Below are 25604 nucleotides of genomic sequence, written 5' to 3' on the forward strand. Positions count from 1 at the left end.
GATCTCTATATACTTTACAGCACATTTTGCTCAAAAGACAACAATAATAACGTGGAATGGTCTTATGGAGAAAGCTCTCAAGGTTGTCCTGGGGGCTCAGTGTGCTCGGGTGTCTCTCTGAAACACCCCTGCACTAACACAGACAGAGCAGGGAACGGGCAGGAGGAGCTGGAAGTCTGTGCCCTTCCACCACCGCCGTGCCGTGATGGATGGATACAGGATCTGCAGGACAGGAATCACAGAATCACAGAATGTTAGGGATTGGAAGGGGCCTCAAAAGATCATCTAGTCCAATCCCCCTGCCGCAGCAGGAACACCCAGATGAGGTTACACAGGAATGTGTCCAGGCGGGTTTTCAATGTCTCCAGAGAAGGAGACTCCACAACACCCCTGGGCAGCCTGTTCCAGTGTTCTGGCACCCTCACTGAGAAGAAGTTTCTTCTCATATTTAAGTGGGACCTCCTGTGTTCCAGTTTGCACCCATTGCCCCTTGTCCTATCATTGGTTGTCATTGAGAAGAGCCTGGCTCCATCCTCGTGACACTCACCCTTTACATATTTATAAACATTAATGTGGTCACCCCTCAGTCTCCTCTTCTCCAAGCTAAAGAGCCCCAGCTCCCTCAGCCTTTCCTCATAAGGGAGATGTTCCACTCCTTTCATCATCTTTGTTGCCCTGTTCTGGACTCTCTCCAGCAGTTCCCTGTCCTTCCGGAACTGAGAGGCCCAGAACTGGACACAATATTCCAGGTGTGGTCTCACCAGGGCAGAGTAGAGGGGGAGGAGAACCTCTCTCGACCTACTAACCACTCCCCTTCTCATACACCCCAGGAGGGGACCTGCCCAACCTGTGGGAGTAGTTGTAGCCTGTGGAGTTGAACTTGGGTCTGGGTGTCACCGCAGCAGGTATCTGCTATAAACCTCCTGATCATGAAGGAGATGAGGCCCTCTTCAAACAACAAGAATAAGCCTCGTGTACACAGAACCCGGTCCTCATGGGGGACTTTAGCCACCCCAATATCTGCTGGAGGAAGAACACAGCAGCCCTCAAGTAATCTAGCAGACTTCTGGAGTGCACTGATGACAACTTCCTGACACAGGTGATCAAGGAACCAACAGGGAAAACTGCTCTGCTGGACCTTGTACTTACAAACAATAATGAACTGGCCGGGGGTGGGAAAATCAGAGGCAGCCTTGGCTGCAGTAACCAGGAGATGATGGGCTTTGGGAACCTGAGAGGAGGGAGCAGGGCAGAAAGCAGGACCACAGCCTTGGATTTCAGAAGAGCAGACATCATTCTTTTCAGAGATCTGTTTAAAGAATCCCATGATATATGGCTCTGAAGACAAGAGGAGCCCAGGAAAGCTAGTTGACATTCAGGGATCACCTGCTGCAAGTTCAAGAAAGGTCCATCCTGACAAATCAGAAACCAAGCACAGGCAGCAAGAGACCTGCATGGATGAGCAGGGAGCTCCTTACTGAACTTGGATATCAAAAGGAAATGTACAAGAGGCAGAAACACTAATTTTATTGTTAGTCTTCCAACGCCTTCTGAGTCTGAACTATAGGACATTTTGATCACTGATTTATTTTGAAATGATCCTCTGACAAAATTAGGACACACTGCATGCACCTCTGAGCAGTCTCTTCCATCAGTAGTTTTGGGGGCAGCACTAAAACCTAAAGTCTCAACACAAACATGGGAACTTTTTGAAGAAAATTGTATGTATTTTCAAAGTCTGAGGCTGAATGTTATGAAGAAACAAACAAAGCACAAAATGCTGACCCAAGGCCATGGCATGAATAACTTTGTTGTTAATGAGGAGAAAAAGAAAGTAATTTTGCTCAGGTGGAAAGTGGCCTAGCATTTATTCACGCATATGCACAGTCACTCACCTGTTACTACACTTTTAAAAGTCCTGGAGGGTCTATGAGACTTCAGTGAAATGATAATCACCCAGTCAAAATGTGTGCTGCCTCCAAGACGCAGATCATGATCAAAAATATATTGGTTTTCTGTGATTAAATGATATGTCAGTCTGACCCTAAAAACAATTTGTGCATCTATATCTCTAGCAAAAGCGTGTAACTCCAACACATTTGCTTCCAAAGCTGAAACATCTTAATGAAAGCAGTCATTATTCTTCTAATTTACTTCTGAACCCTTCAGAGACACCATCAGCTGAAGCGAGACACTTCTGCCTGAATATTGCTTTCTGAGCCTTTTGTTATAAGCCATACTTAAGGTGAAAGGAATTTGAGAAAAATAATTTCAGGCTTTCCCTGTTGATTTGGTCTGTGCACTTGACAGCACTTCAAAACCTTGTGTCACTGTGCCTTACTCAAGGCGGATCAAGTTTTCATCTTTCCTCATTTCACCAGAAGAAGAGGAAAAAAAAAATAATCTAAAATAGCATTGTGAAGCACAAAAACAATTTGGAGAGGAACTAAGGGCACATATGGTATGAGACACTCACTTTTCTAAATTCACTTTTGAGCACTATGCCTCTGACCTGCACACCATACACCCTTGTCTAAACACTGTCCAGAAAGCAAGGAAGGTTAATTTTCTGCAATATGGCTACTTGCCTCATAGCACTGAAATATCATTTAATTTGGTAACATTAAGCAAATAAAACCACGTCAACTTTGAGAAATCCATGTAGCACTGTACCACATCTGCAGTTCTGTTGGCATTTGCCATAACTCTTCTTCGCAGATTATGCCCAGAAATTCGACAAGAGAATTAAATCACAGCTTTTCACTAAGTTGTAGCTATGCTAACATTGCCACTATTAATTTCTGAGACTCAAAAACCAGAAGAAAGAGCTTGATATCACATCTACAGGAGACTACAAATAACAGAAGATTGGCCTGCAGGAAAAACTTCTGCCTGGTGTATTCAATGCTTTGGCCTTATTAAGGCTATTTTTTATATCTACAGAAGTGAAATACTAATGGCTTCTACACGATTTCTTTACTTGAAGTCAGGAATTAATTCCTAACTTTTACAACAACTCCTTGAGCAACTAGAAACCTGCATAAGACAGAATGCCTTATGGTACCACAAACCAAAACCTGAGGCAAAACCATGAATAAGAAAGTGCAAAGTTATCCATTATAACTGTCACTCCTTAACCACTGTTCTTGAGTCATACAAAGCTCTGATTAGAGAGTTCAAAACATCAACAGATCTTCAGTTCTGGAATCAGGAACCAGAGAAGACAGAGAAAATCTTCCAAAGTCCATCTCAATGGACTAGAACTGTTGCCCATAAAAGCAGGGACAAAAAGTGATAGAAATCCTGGCAATGGAAGTTCGTAAAACCCGATTGAAAGCAGCACAATCTGTACTGTAATAAACAGAGTAATGCTCCAGACCGCTGGAGGACCACTAAGTTATTCTCCAACTCCAAATTACAGAAGTCAAGGGACAATAAAAGCATGTCCCTTGTATCTAATCACTGAAACTAATTTAATCTAAAAAATAAAATGCGGTTTTATATTACTGAAATAAAATTTTAATATGTTTCTTAAAATTGTATCCGATTATGTAAAATATCTATTTCGTATTTGCAATTATTATTTTGTGAGGAATTAATTAGAAAGGTAAATTAACCTAATATTGGTCTTCCAGCACTTCTAATGCTAAAGCTTAGTGATTTCTAAACATAAAACATAACTCCCTTTCATATTCCTTTTTATCAGTTCTGTAGATCCAGGGATAAACAGCTCTGTGAAACCTGACGGTATTTTGTCAATATGCTAAATGAACCAAAAAGGAAGCAACACTCTCCCATTTAAAAACTGCAAAGCGACTGCAAGTGCCAAGAGAGCGCCTCCCACTCTGAGAGTTCAAACAGAACAAAGTGCTGCGGGTTGCCTCCTCCTCAGAGGGCACTTCACCTGCATTACATACTGTTATTTGCTATCCCTTACTTTATTCTTTCAGTGCTATCCCAAATGAAGAGCATGAATGGAAGCTCTTTACACTGATCACACAAATATTTGTCTATTGGTTGTAACTAGATAACGAACAACTTAAAATACCATTTTTATGGGTTATTTTGTTGGTTCACTTCAAATTACGGTGCGAGAAATCATAACTATCATCCAAAAACATTTCCACAGAGAGAGGGAGAGAAAGAGGATAAAGCAGGTTTCCATGGTTACTTTGTTAACCATCTCCATTTTGCTGTTTACATAGTTTAAAACCTATGAGACACTATAAACAAGAAGAAATGAAATATTTATTACTATCTACATCACAGAAAGCCCCCACAGCATGTCACGTCTATTTCAACAGCTGACTGTCCAACAAAGCTCTAAAAGGCACATGGACATATACCAGTTGCTATTGCTCTCATGTACATTATATAGGACAAACCCTTACTGAACAGGAACAGAGGAAGCCCTTGACTCAGGTTCATTTACTAATATTTCATGTGTAATTTAATTTCAGTAGAAGATGATTCCTTGCCTTGAGAACAACGATAAAATTGCAGGTGTCTCACTTATAAGCTCTTGCTCGGCTGTCAGCTAAAACTGACCGACCACCAAAGGCTGCTCTCAAGCTCTATCCATTTCAACAGCTGCACTTTTAATCATTTGCTTCTAATGCAAAAGCAGCTCCTCTTATCTTGAGTCATCACCCTAAATGAAAGTTTAGTTCTCTATAACAGCACTTTTCAGCAAAAGTGTCATCTAAATCAGGTCATTTTTATTCTGATTTCCTGGAAACTTTCATTTTAGCCAGGCTTCTTATTGCCTGGGGGAGGAACAACAAGTAACTCTAGTACCATCCACCCAGAAAATATATTTTATATATTTATATATATTACATATATGTATACTTGAGTTTGGCAGCACTCGAAGAAAAACTTCTGAAGTTTATAGTCTAACGTTTGCTCCCTATCACTGATCAAAAATTTAAGGTCAGTATTTAAAACTACTCTGCCTCACTAGCAAGTTGTGAATGTCTAATATGTAATATTTTCAGAGCAATAGTCTAATCCAGATTTGAAAAGCAATTCATTGTACCAAAATGCTACATACATTTTGAAATAATCTCTTAAATCTAGCAGAAAAGTCTCTGAAAAGCACTACACATGGAATGCCATTATCCTTATAGCTAGAGAAGATATTGTTCATTATATAATATCAGTATTCACAAAAAATAGGAGAGTAATACTTATTGCTTCTACATCCTGATGCTCTTTACATCAACCAAGATAGAATTCTGCTTTATTTAATGCTTTTTAAGTTTGTGGTGACATCACGTAACTCAGGCAAGCCAACTGCCTTTTGCTGTTCACACAGAACAGAGCAGCAGAGGCTGCTGGAAAGTCAAGTTACTTTTCAAGTGTCCAGTTATGTTGCTTGCAAGAAAATGCTAAATCTTCTCGAGGAGAAACTAAACAAGAACTATATGACAGCTGATAAAAAGTATTATCTTCCAGTTGCCATGACCTTCGCTTGTTCTTCAGCACTGCAATCACATTTTTGGGATATACTAGGAAGCTTACAGTGTGTTCTTTTACTCACTTATTTCAGACAGCAAGATAACTAGAAGTCTGCAGGTTTTGACCCCTCGTTCCTTCAAAAATATGAGTTCTACCCAATTATTTATTTGTGACCTTTAAGATGGAAGTCTGCCTGAGATTCTGATTCACATGGCCCAATTCCTTTAGGAACTAGGGATGGAGTATTTCCCCTTAAACTGCGTGTCATAAACAGCATTTATTTGCAAAGATGTTAACTTACATAATTTATGCATGCTTTATTGATTTTATCTTTGCTGCTTAAAAGACTACTTTTTACTACAGTTCCCTATTTACATTCATAATCCACACAAGTAAATGCAATTAAGAGCACATACAGATTTCCAAAAATCACAGTATTTCCATTTTTTACCTTAAGTTTATATCTGTGATAGAACAATTCCAAATCCCATAGTTATTTCCTGTCCTGTTTTATCATCTGTTCTTGGTGTTACGTAAAGAGCTTATACTAAATATCAACGTTGAGCTCTTATATAGCATTCTTAATCCATAGATCTCAAAGCATTTTACAAAGGATGATCGTTATCGTGCTTCATGTATGAAAAGAAAAAACATGGAGATCTTCAGGGTGAAATCCAGTTCTCACCGAATTCCCACAGTCCACAGTGGAGCAAAGATTGCACTCTACATCACAGCACCACCCGCCAGTGAGAGCAGCGTTTGTATCCGCAGATGGATCCCAGAGCCTTCCATAACAGTGCCAGCCTGTGATTTGCACTCAGCAACTCCACGTGCCACCGAGGAATCAATCCGGAGAGAATATGGCTTTCAATACGGTATCTTATTCAGCTTGACATTCACTAAAATGCCTCCCATCCCACACAGGCAGCACTTTTCAATAGTGTACTCTACCTTCTCTTGGGTATCCTGCTTACAGTTCTGAACACATTAGCGGTGCTGTAAATAACCGCAGTCAAGCCCTCTACTCGGGTTTTACTACTGAAATCAATGCTGCTGCAGACAGATACACAGATATCAAGGTCTAATGACACCACTCAGGTGTCTCAAAGTATTTTCACTCCACACTGAAAACTTCCAAGCACCTGATCTGCAGGTAACTAGAGATGAGTTATCAAGCCTCCTGCCCTCATCCTTTCCTCCCCTCTTTTAGATTTGTTTCTTGTGCCCGCTCTTTGCACCTCACTCTAAGGTAGATGTTTAAACTCACAAACTTCCTTAACTCTATAAATGTCCCTGGATTATTCAGAGAACCTAGAACCAAGTCCATACACTGGAGCATACATGGTCTGGGACAAGGAATGAGAGCAGACTGTATTAACAACAACCACAGGGGTTACTCGGTTATCGATCCCACTGAAACTGCTGTACACAACTGCAGTGCCGTAAAATCAGCAGTAATGCCATCTATTTCAGTATCGCCTCTGAGAATTGACTATGCAAGTGCAACGAAGTGAGAAAACCTTGTAACTTCTGACTTCAGATTAAGGGGTTAAGGGGTTGCTGTTTTGACATGCTGTATCACGAAGCACCTCAAAACCACTCTGGGCCCAGGCAAAGTCAAGTAAGCTGACTCCAAGCATAAAGATGAGCCAAAGAGCTGTGATCTTCAGGAGAGAACACTCCACACAGTAAGGTAGCCAGGGAAGAGAAATACACATGAGCCTTCCTGCCCAGAGGGGCAGCGGAGTCATTCTGCATTCCACTGTGTTAACCCAGATCAGTTATTCTGAGCAGCTGTGCCTGAATCCCATATGTCATAAAAGCTACCTACTGTCTGAACTGGGACTTTTCAGGAAGAGAAGACACAAAAGCAGAGGAGCTCACATAATAGATTTCATCCCTGCGGATGCACATTACATAGAATGGGACTGTCTTCCAAAAAACACAAAGGCAGCCTTATGGACTCCGATGTTATTCCCCATGATGTCGACCATGAAGAGAAATAAGTTACAGAGAAAGCACAGCTTAAACATACAAAGTTCCATCCATTCCCAAGCCTCAACTAGTTAAAATTGATCATCCCCCTGTACTCAGCATTGGTGAGACTGCACCTCAAAACCTGACTTTAGTTTTGGGCACCTCACAACAAGAAAGACATTGAGGTGCTGGAGAGAGTGCGGAGGAAGGTGACGAGGCTGATGAGGGGTCTGGAGCACAAGTCTGATGAGGAGCGGCTGAGGGAACTGGGGCTGTTCAGCCTGGAGAAAAGGAGGCTGAGGAGAGACCTTATCGCTGTCTACAACTACGTGAAAGGAAGTTGTAGCATGGAGGGTGTTGGGCTCTTCTCCCAGGTACCAAGTGACAGGACAAGAAGAAATGGCCTCAAGTTGTGCCAGGGAAAGTTCAGATTGGATCTTAGGAAACATTTCTTCACAGAAAGGGTTGTGAAGCACTGGAACAGGCTGCCCAGGGCAGTGGTGGAGTCACCATGCCTGGAGGGGTCTGAAAGGCACATAGACAAGGTTCTTAGGGAAAAGGTTTAGTGCTAGAGTTAGGTTACGGTTGGACCCGATCCTGGGGGTCTCTTCCAGCTGAGACGTTTCTAAGGGAAGTACAAGCGCAGAAAGACAACCTGCAGCGCTGCGGGCGCTGCCAGGCAGCTCTGTGCCCGCATTCAGACAGCACACCCCGCTGCGGCTCCGGGTGCCCCGCTCCCCATCCCCCGGCTGACCCGGCCGCCCGCGGGCAGCGAGCAGGGCACGGCCGCCCCCTGCCGGCACCACGGGGCAGCGCGGGCGGGTGCTGGGGGGGTGAGGCTGAACCCCGCGGCACGGCCGGGAAACTCGAGTGGGCTCCTTGGGAACGGCGCTCCACAGGGACCGCTCCTGCCGGGGCTTCCCCGGGTGCCGAACCGGCCGCCAGCCACGAATAACGCCGCTGCAATTCGAGGGTTGGTTCTCTGCTGCAGCGGGACGGGAAAACAGGGCAGGAGGTGCACAACGCGTTTATTTCTAAAGAGAATGAAAGGAAACCTCAGAGCCGCAACTATTCAGGTTACCAAGGCTTAGTCTGTAACTTACAGCAGCTGTGCTGCACACAACTAATTTACCAGAAGCTGAGAGGATAAAACGAATGCTATTTTCATACTGGTTTGTGTTTGTTTTTTTTTTTTTTTTCCCCGCAGTCCAATATACTATCACACAAAAATAGCACACAGATTACCGAAACACATCTAAAACATAAAACACGAAATAACTTTGAGACTGAAGTTTACACTGACTGCATCCCACTCTTTGGAAGTTGTAATTGTGTCTCTTAGCATGCCAAAGTACAAATACAGACCAAAGTGCATAGAAGAAGAAGAAAAAAAAAAAAAGACAACACTAAAGGTGAGAAAGACAAAAGAATTAATCAAAAAGAAAACAAAGTTATACAGAAATCTGTGGATTTATACTCTAGATCATATGAAACCATTACACATGTTTGCCTTTAACTAGAAGTGCTTGGTGGAATCGGAAATATTATATAAATAATGCCATCACATAACATTTCTTATATATTCAGTTTTGTGACTCTGAAATACAGTTTGGTTCAGTCATAAAAGATGCAAAGTCCATCAGACTAAAATCATGTGTAAACTCCAGCCAAATTCTGGCCCTTGCAGTCTAAATGTTCCCATGAAATAATTTCCTGGACTTCACAAAGAACAAATTTAGAATCCTTACAATTGCAGGTGGTTCAAGAATCCTGAGCACATACTTTCCTCTGTTATACTGAAATACAATCTTTGATCCAGCTCCATTAAACTACTCAGTAAAATTATTTAAAAGCATCCTGAACTGAATCTCAAGCTCCTTCACATTCCACAAAGGGTGTATTTCTTGCCCATAGACAGTAACTCAAACACCCTGCAACAAAAATAACAAACCGCTTTAATTCAACAGTTGCAACACATAAACATGATGAGATCTGTACCTTGTTAATCCCGACTTCCGCACTCCAACAGTTTAACTTAAATGTCACATTTACATAACATTTACATAAAGATTCAGTTTTGTTTATACAAACCCCAGCCTTATTTTTGCAACATGCTCAATGCTAATTCATTATGTAACAACAGATTGTTTTCTCTATTTAAAAGGAAAAAAAAAAAAGGTTTAATTCTGAGATGGCATTTGAGAGACTGCAGTTGCTCTGAAGCAATTCTGCATCATTCTTCATTACTGTCTGATCAAGTGGGTTTTTTTGTTGTTTGGTTTTTGGTGTTTTATTTTTTAAACAAATGTGAGGTTTTTGGATACTGTCCCATGCAAAGCGAAGAGCCACAACTGATTTTATACATGACAGGCACTTGTACAGTCCATACTTATGCCCAGCACACACACACAGCAGAACTTCCATGGAGCCTCCCACCACAACCCACAGCAGTTCAGCTACAGCCTTGAGCAGCAATAAGGCTGGATCTTGCAGCTGGGAATATTTTAGAAGCTTCCAAGCACTACCCAGGGGGAGGGTTTGTTGTTTTGTTTGTGTTTCGGGTTTTGTGTTTGGATGTTGTGGTTTTGTTTTGTTTATACCACTTCACTGTTACCACTGCTTTCAACAAAAACACAATTAGACCAGTGCTGACCCTTCAAAAATTGCCAACACCAGCAAACACTGCAAAAGTTGGAGCACTTCTGAAAGCAGAGATCAGGGGAGTCTGTGATGCAGCTGGACAGAACTGCAAGATTTTATAAAAAGACCTCCAGCTCTCAGCTCCTCCATGCTGGGGTCTCTACAGATAGACTGATTGCTGCACTACTCTTTCTAACTTAAAAATTATTTTTGCAGAAACACTAAGCCTCCATATTAAAAGTAAATTCAAACAAGAAATAATTCCAATACCTCTTCACGGTAATAAAATAAACACTTCAATCTTAAAACTGCTCATCAATTAAACACAAAGCCATTCAATCACATCTAGTGATTACTACAACTGCTTTCATTAGCAACAAGGCTACATTCTTGGGTTTTCAATGTGCTAACTTAATCACAGAATTTCAAATAATTCTCTACAAAGGCTGACTCTTGCATATCATATTTGCATCACAAGCCATACAAAAGATGGCAAGAATCACCTTTGTTCTTCCAAGCTCCCTGGCTAAGGCAGTATTGTTACAGTGCAGCTTTTTTTTTTCCAAAAAGATGTTTTTGCAATGTAACTTGGAAACAGCCCATTTCTGCGTTGGTCTGCTCTAGAAGCTTGTTTCATAGCTGGACACGCTTGGCTGAATATTCTGTTTCTGCTCCTTCCCCTGGCTTTACCTGCACTGCTCCAGAGGAGCACCGTGATCCAAGGAGTCAAGACTGGTGACCACTTGCTATAGCCTCACACTCTATTAGCCCTCGCTTGGTATGAAGGCCAGGGACTGGAGGCAGAAAGGATCCAAAAGAGAATGAAAACACAGCAGTTACACATACCCAACACACAGTATGTCCTACCTGCACATACCAGCATCACTGGATCCTCCCCTAGGAAGCGTGTCAGTAGATTTATATGGAATGATGCAGTGTGTTACTTACATTTTTGGCAGTTTTCACCCTGTATATTACTTTGATGATTACAGATAAATATAAATTGTTTTCCTCCCTAATCAATACAGTACCTTTGTGCCAGCAGTGAGTCAAGTGAGAAAAATGAGATAGAAACATAAAACTGTCACAGGTAGCACAAAGAATATTGCTTATTCAGTGGGTCTCCCATTGACACATGGACTACATATAAAAGCCAGATGTCTGCTCATACAGGATTCCTAGGCAAAGTAGCACAGAGATTTGGCAGAACTGGTCAGGATTAACATCATTTGAAATAGATCAGCCATATCCACACAATGCAGAAATTGCCCCTTAAGGCGCCATGTTTTTCCTCAAGGCAGCTGAAGCAAGGTGAGGGCAGCACTGTGGCCGCTTTTCACGGCAAAAGGTTATGTGCTGAACAAAAGTACAGCCTGAAAAGACAAGGAAGGTCCTATAGGTAAAAGCTACTGAGGAAATACTAGGGGACTGCATGGGGCACAGGAAGGCAAAATTGGCATATTTATATCCACACCACCTATTGGAATGGGTCTGTGCTGTGAACAACCCCCAGAACCACACTCAGATTTTTGTTTTCCAGGAAATTATTTGGTTTGCTCCAGGAGACAGTTTGGGCATACATTCTTGTGAGAGCTGGGATTGTTCAGCCTGGAGGAGAGAATGCTCCAGGGAGACCTTATTGCGCCTTTCAGTGCTAAAGGGAACCTATAAGAAAGATGGGGACAGACTTTTTAGCAGGGCCTGTTGCAACAGGACACAGGGTAATGGTTTTAAGCTAAGCATGGAGATTCAACTAGCTATAAGAAATTTTTTACAATGAGGGTGGTGAAACACTGGCCCAGGTTGCCCAGAGGTAGATGCCCCATCCCTGGAGACATTCAAGGCCAGGCTGGACAGGGCTCTGAGCAACCTGATCTAGTTGAAGATGAACCTGCTTTTTACAGGGGGATGGACTAGATGAGTTTTGAAGGTCCCTTCCAACCCAAACTGTTCTATGATCATTGTGCACACAGTAAGGATGACTAGGTGACCAAGACACAGAGTGAAACAAAAAGCCAAACTTCTTGGCAGAGCAGAAAGGACACATCCTTGTGGGACTTTGCACCTAGCAATTTCAAAGGCAGAGGTGGTTATCCAAATACCTCAATCAACTCTGTTGAAGAAAAGCAGAATCTCTTTCATACTGTGCTGTCTAGCCCACAACACTACATTAGAATATAGATAGTATTTTATGGGCAGCCACATTCAAAGCAGCAGCAGAGAGACTGCACAGCATGAGCACTGGTATTTGGCTTCCAAATGAGAGGGCAGGCAATGTGTGTCAAGCTGCCAAAACCTAGAATCACCTCTTATCTAGCCTTGGAGTCAGAGGAAGGATGAAATACAACGTGAAAGGGACTGTTGCATCAGATACTTTTTTAGTTGGGTTTTTTGTTTGTTTGTTTTTCTAACAGAAATAGTGATAACAAGAAATGCTTGTTTCTTTAAGCAGGGGCACAGATCCCTTCAGCTTGGGATGGCCTGAAAATTGTTGAGCTCTTCAGCAAGTCTACACTTCCCATAAGGCTAACACTTAGATAGCAACTTCTCACCACCTCAGAAAAGAGTTGATGTCTTTTGGGAGGAAATGTCTACACTTCAGAAGAAGTTTAATCCCACAGGAACTGATCTCAGTAGTACCTTTCTGAACAGAGTAGAACAAGGAAAAAACTTCACTTCTAAAAACATTTACTTAAACCAGTTATCAGATAGTTCACTAACATCATTATCTTGTTATTCCTTTGGGTAGCATCATATGGGATTTCACAGAGAACAAAAACAGGAGTTCAGCTAGCTGATGAACAGACTTCTCTCCTTATCTTCTTTTATAACAATACCTTGTTTATAACTATAATCACTCTTTCACCATGGGACCATTCTGCCCTTACATGGAGGTGCTCTGCTTCTAACTAAAAAACAGAGGTGCCAACACATACTAAATTTTGATGCCAGAGCTAAAGTATGCATTGCTTCCCCTAAAAAACCTAGAAAAACAGATGATTTTCAGGCTTTGTATTTGGAGAACCTTTGCAGCAGGTAATAAGCTAAACCTAAACAACCTGCAACTCTAAGCAAGGTGAAGTAATTGCAAACCATGGGGTGAGCTGTCAGCACTGCTAACAGATGGACACCTCTGGGAGACATTGGGGGTGTGTGGTCCTGCAGCTCTTTTCAAAGCCAGATCTGTACTGGAATGATTATGACTCACATTTTTTCAAAGGCACAGCAGTGCTGAAAGCCTGGAGATTTTTCAAAAGGATCATGCCTCCAGGAACTGTCATTCTTCTCTGCTGCCCTCATCAATGTTGCCCTAAAGGAAGCACTGTTTGGCATTAGGACAGTAAATATTCTCTTATGTTCATGATTTTATTTCATCCAATGCCCTGGTCATGCCTGGATAAGATAGCTTCAGTGAACAAACAGCACCAGGCAGCCTCTCTCTTGCTCTTTGCCCTCTAAACTGCCACCCCAAAGGCTATTTTGATGCATTTTGAGTTCTGAAAATACATCCATTGCTCCATTCTGAGAACATCTAGATTTAAGTGAAACAGGGTTGTTTTCCCTGTAGTCACCATGAAAAAAATATTACTCTGTTTATATAGTACTTGTGTGATTTAAATACCACTGATTAACAAATTTGCTGATCTTAAAAGTAGTAACAAATACTTTCTTTTATATCATTGTGTGAAAACCATGGCCTTCCAAGTGTGGTAGTACATTTTTAATGGGTAGTATCAAAACCCAGTTTTCATAATGAAATTACTGATATTTTCCCCATGAATTTCCAAGATTCCCATTTCAAACACTACGGTGTAGCTAACAAAATGTTCAAAGCCCAGAGCACAACATACTCAGCTGAACTTTAATTTCACGAATAGTAGTTCCATGACGCCACCATATTTCAGCATGCAAGTACAGTGATTAGAAACCTAGTCCTATAATCCAGTTCAGACCAAGCCAATAAACGCCACAGAGTTTGCCTTTTGGTATAATACACACTTTTCAATAACAAATGCATTTTAAAAGGTGGGATTTTAAAACTATTCTGAGCTATCTTTAAAACCATCAGAAGCACAGTTCAAGCCAGAGCTAGAGGGATGGATAGAAATATATATATATATATATATATATTTTATTTTTTTTTTGCTAAGAACACAGAAGAAGTTGTATAGCTGTAATTCTATCATACTTTGTGTCACACTTCACTTGGGCAAGCTCCACTGGCTGTGTATGCCAGGCTATGTGCAGTTCTAGCTCCTTCAATCAGCATTTTAATAAGTAATTACACACAGGTTGTCCTTTTAGCTGAGGCTGGGTTTAATTTTATATTTGAAAGTGTCATACTTGGTCCCCTGTTCCACTGCAGGGTGGCATTCTTATATTTGAAACAACATACCATTTCTTGAACATTTCAACTATCAACTCAGATTTTTCAACACTTCCTGCAACTCTGGTTTATTTGGGTTTTGTTTGGGTTTGGTTTCCCCCACACACACGCTGTTTGTATTTCACACATAGAAACCCAAACTGTGAAGAGGACCATTTATGACAGATACTACATGAACACAGAAGGAGAAGATCTGCAAGTTCTCAAGAGCAGAGACTGTCTAAATAGGCAAAAACAAAGGCAGTAACTTCCTAAAAGGTCACTTGGCAGACCAACAGCAGAGATGTAACACCAAGTCTTCTGTTTCCTAGTCCAAAAGTCATTTACTAAACAAAGGATATTTTTTTCTTTTAGTTAAGGAAATCCAAGCAAAACGCATCCTGCCACAACAGAAGGCAATGATGTTTCCTCCTTAGCAGTAGAGTTACCAAGAAAGTATCTGATGGCTCCTCAAGTTGTTAACAGGAGTGACAGACTGAGAATGAAGTATCAAAGCTGTCTAAGGTTAGAACACCACACTGCATAAAATCCACACTGGGCTTTGAAAAAAATGACACATTAGTCAAAGATTACATTCAGCTCATCTAAATTCAATGGCTATTTGCAGTCCAGAGATTGCATGAGCATCGAACTCCAGCACTGCATCTCTGCAGGATATAAACCAATGCAGTACAAGAGAATAATGTCTTATTACATCCTTTGTGAGAACCAAGTGAAAGCATGTTTTGTGGCAGAAGCATTACCAGGGGCTCAAACTTAGTGCATCAGTGCTTACTATGATTCTATTCTTGGTTAAGTAGTTGTCCTCATTCCCAGGAGATCTTGTGCACTATATTCCCTTTACAACAGTAGGATATTTTAAAACCATTTATTTCTATGGTGATTTAGATTTCTATTATTATTTTTTTAAAAATAAACTAATCTGCTGGTCAAAATATAGACTAATTCTATAGAACAGATAGCAGAACTTAATACATTTGGTAGTCTAAAAACTATATCTACACACTGAAATGTACATATCTTCAGCAATATTAACACTATGGCTTTAGTGAAGACGGCTGTGTGTTAAAAGTTTTTGTTACATACAAAGAAATATGTAAAACACCACTAAGGTTACAAAGCTAACTGTTCAAAGCTTATGAGATGTCAGGATGGGGGACTGCCCGTGCAGCCTTAAAACACACCTGATTTTCACTGTGACATAGGCTTTGTGTGATCTCAAATCTTTCATGGTATTTGTATTTAGTTTAAACCACAAAACCATGGTATTCAGTGTGATCCTACTCAGTATTCGTCCCTTTAAGATATGCCCTTTGTATTAAGGCAAAAAGGACTTGCAAATGTGAAAGTTTAACAGAGTCTTTATCCAGGAAATATGACCAAGTATCCTAAGATAATGAGTTTGGTAGCAAGGCCAAACCAAGGGAAGCCTAAGATCACCCAGTCCTTGTGGTGGGACCCAAAAAGCACCCTCTGGCTCTCATACTGCATTCATTCTTCCAAGGTAAAGTGCTTCACAGACAGATATTGCAACATTTCAGTGGGATGAAATAACTTACAAAATTAATTTTCTAAGGGCCTGAAGACCATAGAAAACTTCATCTTTCATGTTACATATAACACTTTTTTGTGAAGATCAATAGATAGTGATAGGTGTGTTATTAAACATGAATATAAACACATTTTTAGTGAACACTTATGACTTTGCTCACACAAAAGAACTCCAAACAGCAGAACCAGTTCCTCAGTGTAGCATTCAAATGTATTAACCTCCCTTTTATTATTGAAGTGCCCTGTTTTAATCACTGCACTCTAAATGTCAGCAAAACACAACAATTATTCCACTTTCCTTATTCACTTCAGAACATAGTCCATCCCGTGCATTGAATCAATCTAGCCTTCTATTGAGAAAATAAAACTCTCCTCCACAGTCATAATTTTCTGCAAAATTCAAGCACTTAGAGGGTACAAAGGTACTTGGACTTTCCAGGGGAAAAAAACTTCGGTACAAGAACAATTCAGATTTCCTCAGGAACAGGCAGAACACCACCACTGAAATTTCCTGAGTCAAGGTTTTCCTGAATGACACCTGAAGAGGTTCCTTAGAGACTGACATCGGATAGATACCCAAGCCAAATAGTTAGAGTTTCTCAAGCTAATATATAAGCAAAAGACATATGAGGATCTTGCCACAAAAATATATCAAGTAGTATTGAGTTCACACAGCCATGTCCCCTTTAACAGAAATGTTTTTTAATATGGAATTGCAATTCAAAATAAGCATTAGCTTACCTGACCAGAAAGCGATGTAACCCAACGTCAAAACTTCTGAAAGACAAAAGATTCACCATACTTTAATTATTAAAAAATACTACTCATTGAGTATAGTACAAACACTGTATTTCAAAAGAATCAGTAATATCAAAGATAAACATAAGACTACTGAAACTGATAAAAACAGAACTGTAATACGCAATTTCCTTCCTGTAATGGTATGCAATATTTAATATGATCACCATATAGAAAGATTTAGATTCATGTTAACAAGCTCAAAGTCCTTGTTTGAGTGTTTCTTCAATAAGGCAGTAACATTCAGAGTAGAATAACCCAGCATAAGGCATAAATTATGTATACTTTGTTACTGGAAATAATTTTTTAAGCATCATGATGACCAGTGAGTGTGCATGTTTCCTGTCATATATGTAAGTACATCCTCTACACAAAACTACTGTGGAATCCTTTCTTTCCCTTTTCTGCTCTGTACTGCATTAAAATGTAAGGGATTGCTGAGCATTCTCTCCAGGATACAGAATAATCAAAGAACCCCCTTACGCCTCCTTCAGATACACAGAATATACAAAGAAGCGGGCCTTGCAAGTGTATTCCACTCAGATCTGGTGAGAAACATAACTTCAAGGACTTTTGACAATAAGTACAAGTTCAATCACACTAAATTACAAGAATCATGCCTGAAAACTTCAGCACTAACAACATACACTGGCAGTTAGTGCCAGTGTTTCTTTGCCTTTTTTGTTTCCTCCATCCCTCAGCCAGCTCAGGAGAATCAAGCTCATGAATAATGTACTAGCAAACCCTTGACACTACAAGAAGGTATCTGCTGATTTATTTACCTAATATATGAAATATGTGCTAGTTTCACGGCACTATCAACATAATGCCAGATTAATATTCTGTGATAAACTGTGTGCATAACAGTACAATTGGGAAATGCAAGTGTCTTCTTTCTAGTCCTGGACTTGGTCTGGAAGGGGCTCACATTCTGTACACTGAAAACATACTAAGCTCTTGAGCATCCCATTCCAAAAAAACAACTAATTGGTGATTTGAGTACAACATGGTTTTATCTGAACAGTATTGCTTGCAGTGTGCTTCCTTCTACCTGAAAGAGCAAGAGAAGTCATTAGATAGTTAATAGCATCCTTATAACAGCAAACAGATAATGAGCAGTAAAAATTCTAGGAGTTAATAGGGAGGGAAAGTTCACTGGTTCAGCAGGGTGGAGAGCAGGGTAGCGAATCTCTCACTTAAAAGCTGCCTCACAACAGAAGAAATACTCTGCTGGGTACATGCACATGGTTAAACCTATATTTTCACAATCCCTTCCTAAAATAATTCTCCATTTTACATTATTGTTATATTACTGTGTAATTATACTGCATGAAGTGTATCCAGTTATCTTTCTGCATTCCTCCTGCCTGGACACATACTGTGATTTGGCTCCCCCCTCCTCTATAATGTTCTGTGTTGTACAGGCAGAATTCTGTATCACAGCTGCCCACAGCCCATATTTATAGCTCTGAAACACTTTTCTTTCTAGGACTAAGCACTTCAGTATGTTTGTGCTCGGATGGGGAGAAGAAGAAACTCATACAGTCCCAGGGAACAGCTGTATGCTGAACAGCTGTCTCACATCTGCATCCAAGCTCATCATTTCACGTCCTTCACACCATCATCTAATGGCAACAACCGAATCTGCTATAGCTGCTGAGGGTGCACAATAGCTGAGTTTCTTGTGGACAGGGATGTGGAGTATAAAACATCACCGCTTTTTGATGCTGAAGCAAAAGCCAAAAGACTCAGCCTACAATGACTGTGGAAACTGAATGGTCCTGCTAACTTGAGATGATGCGAGCTAAAGGAGACTGGGGTGGACAAAGCTGAGGCAGAGGAGTTCAGACAGACAGGGAGGATTAGACAGTTTGCTGTGAACTTACATGCCATCTTTTCTCTGATTTCTCCCTCTTTCCAAAACATAATGAACTTGCTATTAAAAAAAAGTTAACTCTATTTCATATGGGCTATAGCTATTAAAATATTTCCACAAAATCTTCCATAAGTATTAAAAATGAAATAGATTCAATTTAGTAGAACAAATGAAAAGGAGGAAAAAAGATCAGAGCCTCATTAGGTAGAATGCAGCATAGGCAGGCCCCGTTATTCCTCAGTTTGATGCTGCACTGACAGATTTCAACTGACTACCTAAGATCCTGAATTCTCAACAGTGTAAGTGGTCATTTAAAGACATAATTATGCTGGTCACAGTGTAGTTACAAGAATATACAGTAGCAGAGTGTGCACCTTCATCTTAAAGACACCTCAAGACAGTATCATTGATTATTTCCAAGAGCAAAACCAAGCCTGAACAATCTCAAACTGTAAATGGGAGAAATAGTTGCGTTACTTGAGGCTGTGAATGTTTGGTGCATAGAGTTTTAAGCATCTAGGATAACGAACAGAGACATTGTGCTAGGCAAAAGTACTCTGATACTGGTTCTGGGAGGTTGGCTTTGACAAAACACTACCACAAACACTACTCTCCACTTCTCTGCTTGTTCATATTTAAATACATCCTGCAGTTAAGTCTAAAAGTGAAAAGAAAATACAGTGCAGTAGCAATGGAAGCCGAACCAGTAGATATAATTAATCCCTTCATCCTCAGATGATAAAAAAAAACCAAGAAGCGGGTTTTTACTGTAGTGTTCAGACAAACTTGGGGGTGGAATAAGCAACTTCATTAAATGAAAAAGAGAACAAGTAATCACACTGCACTCGTATTAAAAATTTCATAGTGATCCCTTCAACATCATACGAATCTGGCATGACAGGATGCTCTCACAATTAACTCAATTATACCCACCACATGCACATGGACATTATCTACTGCCTATGAAGTACACCCAATACTTGATATTGCAACAATTTATAACCAGCTTTAAACAGCTTGTTCAACCTTGAGCTTCTCTGTAAAATACAGGTTATATCTGGTAGCCTTTGCAATTTAGGGCACAGTTACATATAAGTTTTACAAATGCTTTTTTAAAATCTTATAATGAGTAAATTTTTTCTGAAAGAAAGGTTATTTTAGATTTTAATTAAAACAAGGGAAAGGATATCCACAGCAATGGGAGTGAAGAATGACTTGCCAGTTAAGTTGTCTATACTGTTCATATGTCAGTAGCAATATATTATTTTAAGCTTTTGAGAAATAATGGGCAAAATCTAGTTTACCAAAATAGTAGTCTTTGAACAGCAAAAAATCAAAAATATTCAATTTCATAATCATGTTACTCATTGCAGTCAATTTGATAGCTGTTTTCTTTATAAAAACTTATCTAATTCTGTTCCTCTGAAGGGCATCAGTTTTGAATCAGAGTTCTGCTCTGTATAGAACTTTAATGCTTTTATTAAGCATAGAGGTTCTAGTTTCTGATACATTTCAATGAAAGATGATACATGTAATCCTTCCTAATCAAATTCATCTTTTCCCAGTACATTAACTAGAAATCAGTGACCAACAATATACATATACTAAACCAACACGGCCCTTTTCCAAAATGTGATCTTCGAAATCTCCGCCTGCGAGCATACATCTCTCTCCTCAAGGTACATTTTAAAATTTTTTTCAGATGTGAAGATTTTGCATCAAAAGCTAAATGCATAGTGCGAGAACAGGCCTCTCAACTTGCAATCAGCACAAAGCTTAGAGGGCAGAAGAGAAATATATGAAAAATACAGAAAAATACAGAAAATACATGAAAAGGCAGAAACGTGCTGGTATGAAACATGGTCTGTAGCAATAGCATATGCAGCAACATTGTAAAAAATAGTTCAAACCCTGTCTTTTTGTCTCCAGGGTGCAAAAGGCATATATACATATCAAAAAGCCAAAGGAGAAAAACTGTGACAAGTTTCATTCTTGCCACAAAGTAGGGTATCAGATGAGCCAGTCACCTGTTTCCTCTCTTGTGTCATTGGTACTTCAGACATGCTCCAAGATTTCCATTTATCCAAATACTACAGTCCACCGTTATTTTGAAATCCTGTGTCTTGCCACTTGCCGCCTCACAGTGCTGTAGAGCACAGTTTTCTGACTGTATCTGCCTAGTGCAGGCTGGCACATACTTACCAGGATTAAGAATTAGTCAGGACCGTCTCCCAGGAGCTGGTTCCAATTTTCCTGGCCAGGTGCCCTTAGCCCAGTGCAGCAGGCAGGGTGGCTGTCAGTGGAGCTACAGATTGACATGCAGTAACAGACTCTTGTTTCCTGAGAATCACCATCACGTTATCTGATGGACTGTTTATGGTCCTGCTCTGCAAACCTGGGCCTTCCTCCAACTGAGGTCTAAACTCAGGTTCCCTAACATAGAATCACAGAATCATTTCAGCTGTAAGAGACCCTCAGGATCATCAAGTCCAACCATAACCTAACTCTACCACTAAACTATGTCCATAACAACCTCACCTAAACAGAGGAGTTGTATGAGCCTTTAGTATGTAACTTTTGAATTCAATTAAATTATGCCAGATTACGTTACTTCGGGATCTGACCCCATACCTACCTAGACGAAAACTGCTACTAATGAGCTGTGTTGGGGACCAGGATTCCATTGTGCTGTCTAAAGGATCCCATCTCGCAATGAAGTCTGATTGCAAGACCTCATTTCCAATGATTTACAGCATTAAAAAAGTAACTACTACACACGTGTCAGAATCATACAACTAAATTTAAAGCACAGCTCATTAACGGAACAACTTTAATGAACCTAAATTGCAATAATTCGAGTTGTTAAACCCTGATTTTATATACACATATTTTAAACCGTCTGCTGAAGAGAAACCAGCACAGTTTTGGTTTCCACCAGTTCCCCTCCAGGACTGCATGTTATTCCTAGAAACAAAGCAAAAACAAAATCACGCATCTTGTAGCATAATCTGGGAAGCATTTGGCTGACTGTGCACTTCAGCAAAGATGCCCACTGCAAGCATGTGGAATGTCATGAAGCCAGAAAGTCTCATGCATGGACTAAAGACAGGATGCTTCACAGAAATAAGCAGAGGCTACTTATCCCCAAGTATTCCTCAAAACAAAAATAAAATTCTAGATATATATAGAGTAACTGCCCTGAAATCACTTAGATGACAGACAAGAATCAAAATCACACTCCCTAAAGAGCAAGAAATAATTACTTTCACAAGTGCCAGCACCTCTTACGTTCACCATCAGGGTTCTGATCAACCTAAGAGCCTAGAGAAAGTAAGATTTTAATGGATTGTTCTTCGTTATGGGATATAATTTAATACATGGGGAAAACTCACATAGCACAATCTCTTCCATTCTAAGAGAGTAACAGATTAGATATCAAGAGTGCCATATAACCAACACTTCTAGTGAACTTCAAATAATGGCATATGTCAGCCACCTATATGGAAAACAAATCTATTTACAATAGAAAAAGGATTTAAGGAGAGCTACTATGGTTAATACAAGATATACTCTGCACATTTTTGAACAGACAAAAAAATCTATCACTCACAATAACAATACTTGATAATTCTGGGGATCCTGTGCTAGAATCACATGTGTTCCCAAAAATGTATATTTTTAAGAATTCAGAACTTTTGTCTGTTGCCACTTATGCTGGTGATTAAATCCAACAAGTGGGTTATTATATATTACAGCTTCAGTACTCTGTACCCTGCGGGCTTTGTAGTTGCTGCAGTGTTTCAACAACAGTTCTTGGCCGTTCCTTTTACCAGTGTGGCTAAACTTGACATTGGAAAGTCTAATTCAATCACATATCTTCAGAGGAGCCCACCCTATTTAACCACAGAGCAGCATTTGCAAGACCAGCACTTCCATTAGCAGTCGCAAACACATCTGGCACTTTGCTGATGAGCTGCTGACTGAAAGTCTCTCCACACCAGAACACTTTGCACTGGAGACCGAGAGGTCATGGAATGACATCTGCTTCCACCAACACAATACTCCTCAATTGCTTCACTGTCCCTCTTTCTCGAGCAACGTCTTACAGCAGGGATGCCCAGAAGACAGCATAAGGCAAAAATGCCTGACGGATGCCCCACCATTTCGCAGTTCTAAACTACTCTTCCTGATCCTCCTATTTCTGCTCATCTTTCTTCCAACACTGCTTGATGGCAACCTCGCCAATTGGCAATCCAAAAAATGAAAGCTTCCAAATTACAAATCATTGCAAGTGTGCAACGTAAGTCTGAAATGTTTTAGAGTGTTGTCTGAAGAATAAGATTGCTACAATGAAATCAGATACAAAACCTGCATACAGAATTTGCTATAATCCATTATTTAATGTCTCAATGAACTATAAAACTTTGCTACAGCAAATCCCCCGGGCGGGGGCATGGCTACCAAATAGAATACCTATTTTCCAAGTAGCGACTACTACCCATCGATTCATCATCATTACTAAATAAAGATCTGGGAAAGCCATCCATACTTTGAGAAGACACTCTAGCCTGTCTATAGCTTGCACAGATTCAGATATATTGTTTTCTGCAAGTTTACTTGAAACTTATACCTTCATAGCACAGCTTGTCTCTCAGTGACAATCACACTCCTTCCTAAATAATGTAACTGCCACCATGCTAAGATACACTACTTAGAAAGCAGATGCACAATTTCAAACAGAAAAACCAGCAATAGTTACAAGATATTTGACAGTAAAAATAAACAGCAAGCAAACTGCAAATATTCAACTAAAAAGCCCAGACTGTTTAGGGTTGTTAGTTTCTAGAATGAAGATGGGAAGATGAATGATGAGGCAGATAAAACAGAAAAATGAGATCCAATCCAACAGCCCATTTGGATTTATCTATTAATATTACCTAAACTATGGAATAGACTTTTGGACACTGAGCCTTGGAAATCACAAAGCAACATTTTCTGGGGACTCTTTTGCCACATACAAGTATGTTCTTGGAGCTCTCATTTTTCACTTCAGCCTTTCAACTAGTGCAAGACACTTGCTGAATTCCCACCCACATACTGATTTTACAGTCTGCCCACTGACATGGTATTGGAATCTGGAACAAATACATATATGCAGCTCTTTTGGCATTCCTTCAAGGTAAACAGTAACAAATCCTACAATTTCCTATTCAAAACCAAAACAGTTCTTACCATGCAACATGCAATGAAACAAATCCTGGCTCAACTCAGTGAGAAAATTCCTGTGTAAGTGAATTCAAAGTTCTTTTAGACATCAAGATCTTAAGGACCTGTCTAAGCCTAGATCTTGAACTTCAATGGACTGTCTTTTGTTTGTGAGCTTTGATTTTAAGTTTTAACCATCTGCAATGCAGCAAACCAGTAGTAGCAGCTTTCTTTTGTCTCAATGCAAAAATGCAACTATGAGCAAAAAAGAAAACCAATATTATTTGAAAGAAAAAATATGAAGACTGTCAACTGCTTTTATATCATGTCTTTGACAAGCAATTTGTTACAGTAATAATAAGCAGGACCTGTGTATATATGAAGATACATTTATCATATTCTCCAACAGTTGCTTAAGGACACGCTAAAATTTTAACACTTTGTGCTTAGATAAAACACTTTGCATTTCTGTTCTGTTTCTTCCTGGCATGATTCAGCAGTACCAGGTTGCTTTCTGGTTTCCTCCCCTATTAGAATAACCAAAGCTGCCACTGGGTTCAGCCTGTGCTGGATGCCTCCAACTGGAGATCCTGCTGTACCAATATTCAGCACCAATATGGCCAATACATAAACATCCATGTTACTTCACAAAAGAGCATTTTGTAGAGTAATCACATATTTAAGGTCAACCAGAGCAAACTCTGAACATTTTACTTGCAAAGTACTTCCTCCATAGCATCACAGGGAGAATGGTGGGAAGTCACAATGAAATCCTGACCCAGGCAAAATCAGCAGCAAAACCCTTACTGATTTCAAGAGAAGCAGAAATACCTGGACTGGCTCTGGACAGCTTGTATAGTGCAGGATACAGTCCAACTTTGGTATACATTTTGTCACAGACACATTCACCTCTGAAGAGAAAATATCAATGTGAAGTTTGAGTTATTAGCTTGGAGTTAAGGCTGGAGACCTGCACAGCAAAAATAATCTACAATAAGATGGCCACAAGGAGAAAGTTCTTTTGTGGACCACATGAAAAGTCTTCACGAACTGCTAGTGGCCTCCAGCCTACAAATTGGATTAATGATCTAATATGTTTTGTTGTTTCATTTCAACTTCAACACACAACTTGTATTATATCCAAAAGCCTGAGGAAAGTTTTAACGATTCTATGCGGTGACTTCCACTCACCCCTGCAATCTCCTGGCCAGAAAGACAAGCAGAACTTCAAGGAGGCATCAGTCATTGCTACTCTACACTTAAGATTACACACAGGTCTGCCTACTTAGGAGGCTTTAAGACAATAAATGAGTTCTGCTTCTCACATATCTCTCATATTGGATCTTGGTGATACAGTTCAGCAAACACTTTCTTAAAAAGCACAACTCTCATTTGTATGCTGTTAATCTCCCCCAGAACCTTTCAGAAGAAATATTACTTTAATTTTATACCTTCTCTAATTCTTCAAAAGCTCATGGTAGACTCATGGAGAGTGGATGAAACCTGATGCCCATTAGTGGCAAACTCCCACAGGGTAAGTTGTGCTTCGGTTTTCCTCAAGGAAGACTGGCAAAGCAGCACAACTGTCCAATTACTAGGAGATCCTTATCCTTACTGCAAACAGAACAATGAAGTTTATTAATAGCCATTACTCATATTATACAGTGGCTGTGAGCAGGCAGAGTGTTGTTTGCCAAATGTGAGCAGCAA

General features: G+C 40.1%; 1 protein-coding gene across 1 annotated transcript in view; it reads right to left on the reverse strand.

The window, feature by feature from the left end:
- Window positions 1–25604, reverse strand: part of HHAT (hedgehog acyltransferase) — a 153123-nt gene that overhangs the window by 103966 nt on the left and 23553 nt on the right. Inside the window, exon 9 of the mRNA XM_082048471.1 lies at window positions 16757–16792. Within this exon, the coding sequence (XP_081904597.1) occupies window positions 16757–16792 (36 nt within the window). The remainder of the gene's footprint in view (window positions 1–16756; window positions 16793–25604) is intronic.

The sequence above is a fragment of the Streptopelia decaocto genome (assembly GCF_964273445.1).
Source record: "Streptopelia decaocto genome assembly, chromosome: 3".
In the NCBI taxonomy this organism is placed as follows: domain Eukaryota; kingdom Metazoa; phylum Chordata; class Aves; order Columbiformes; family Columbidae; genus Streptopelia; species Streptopelia decaocto.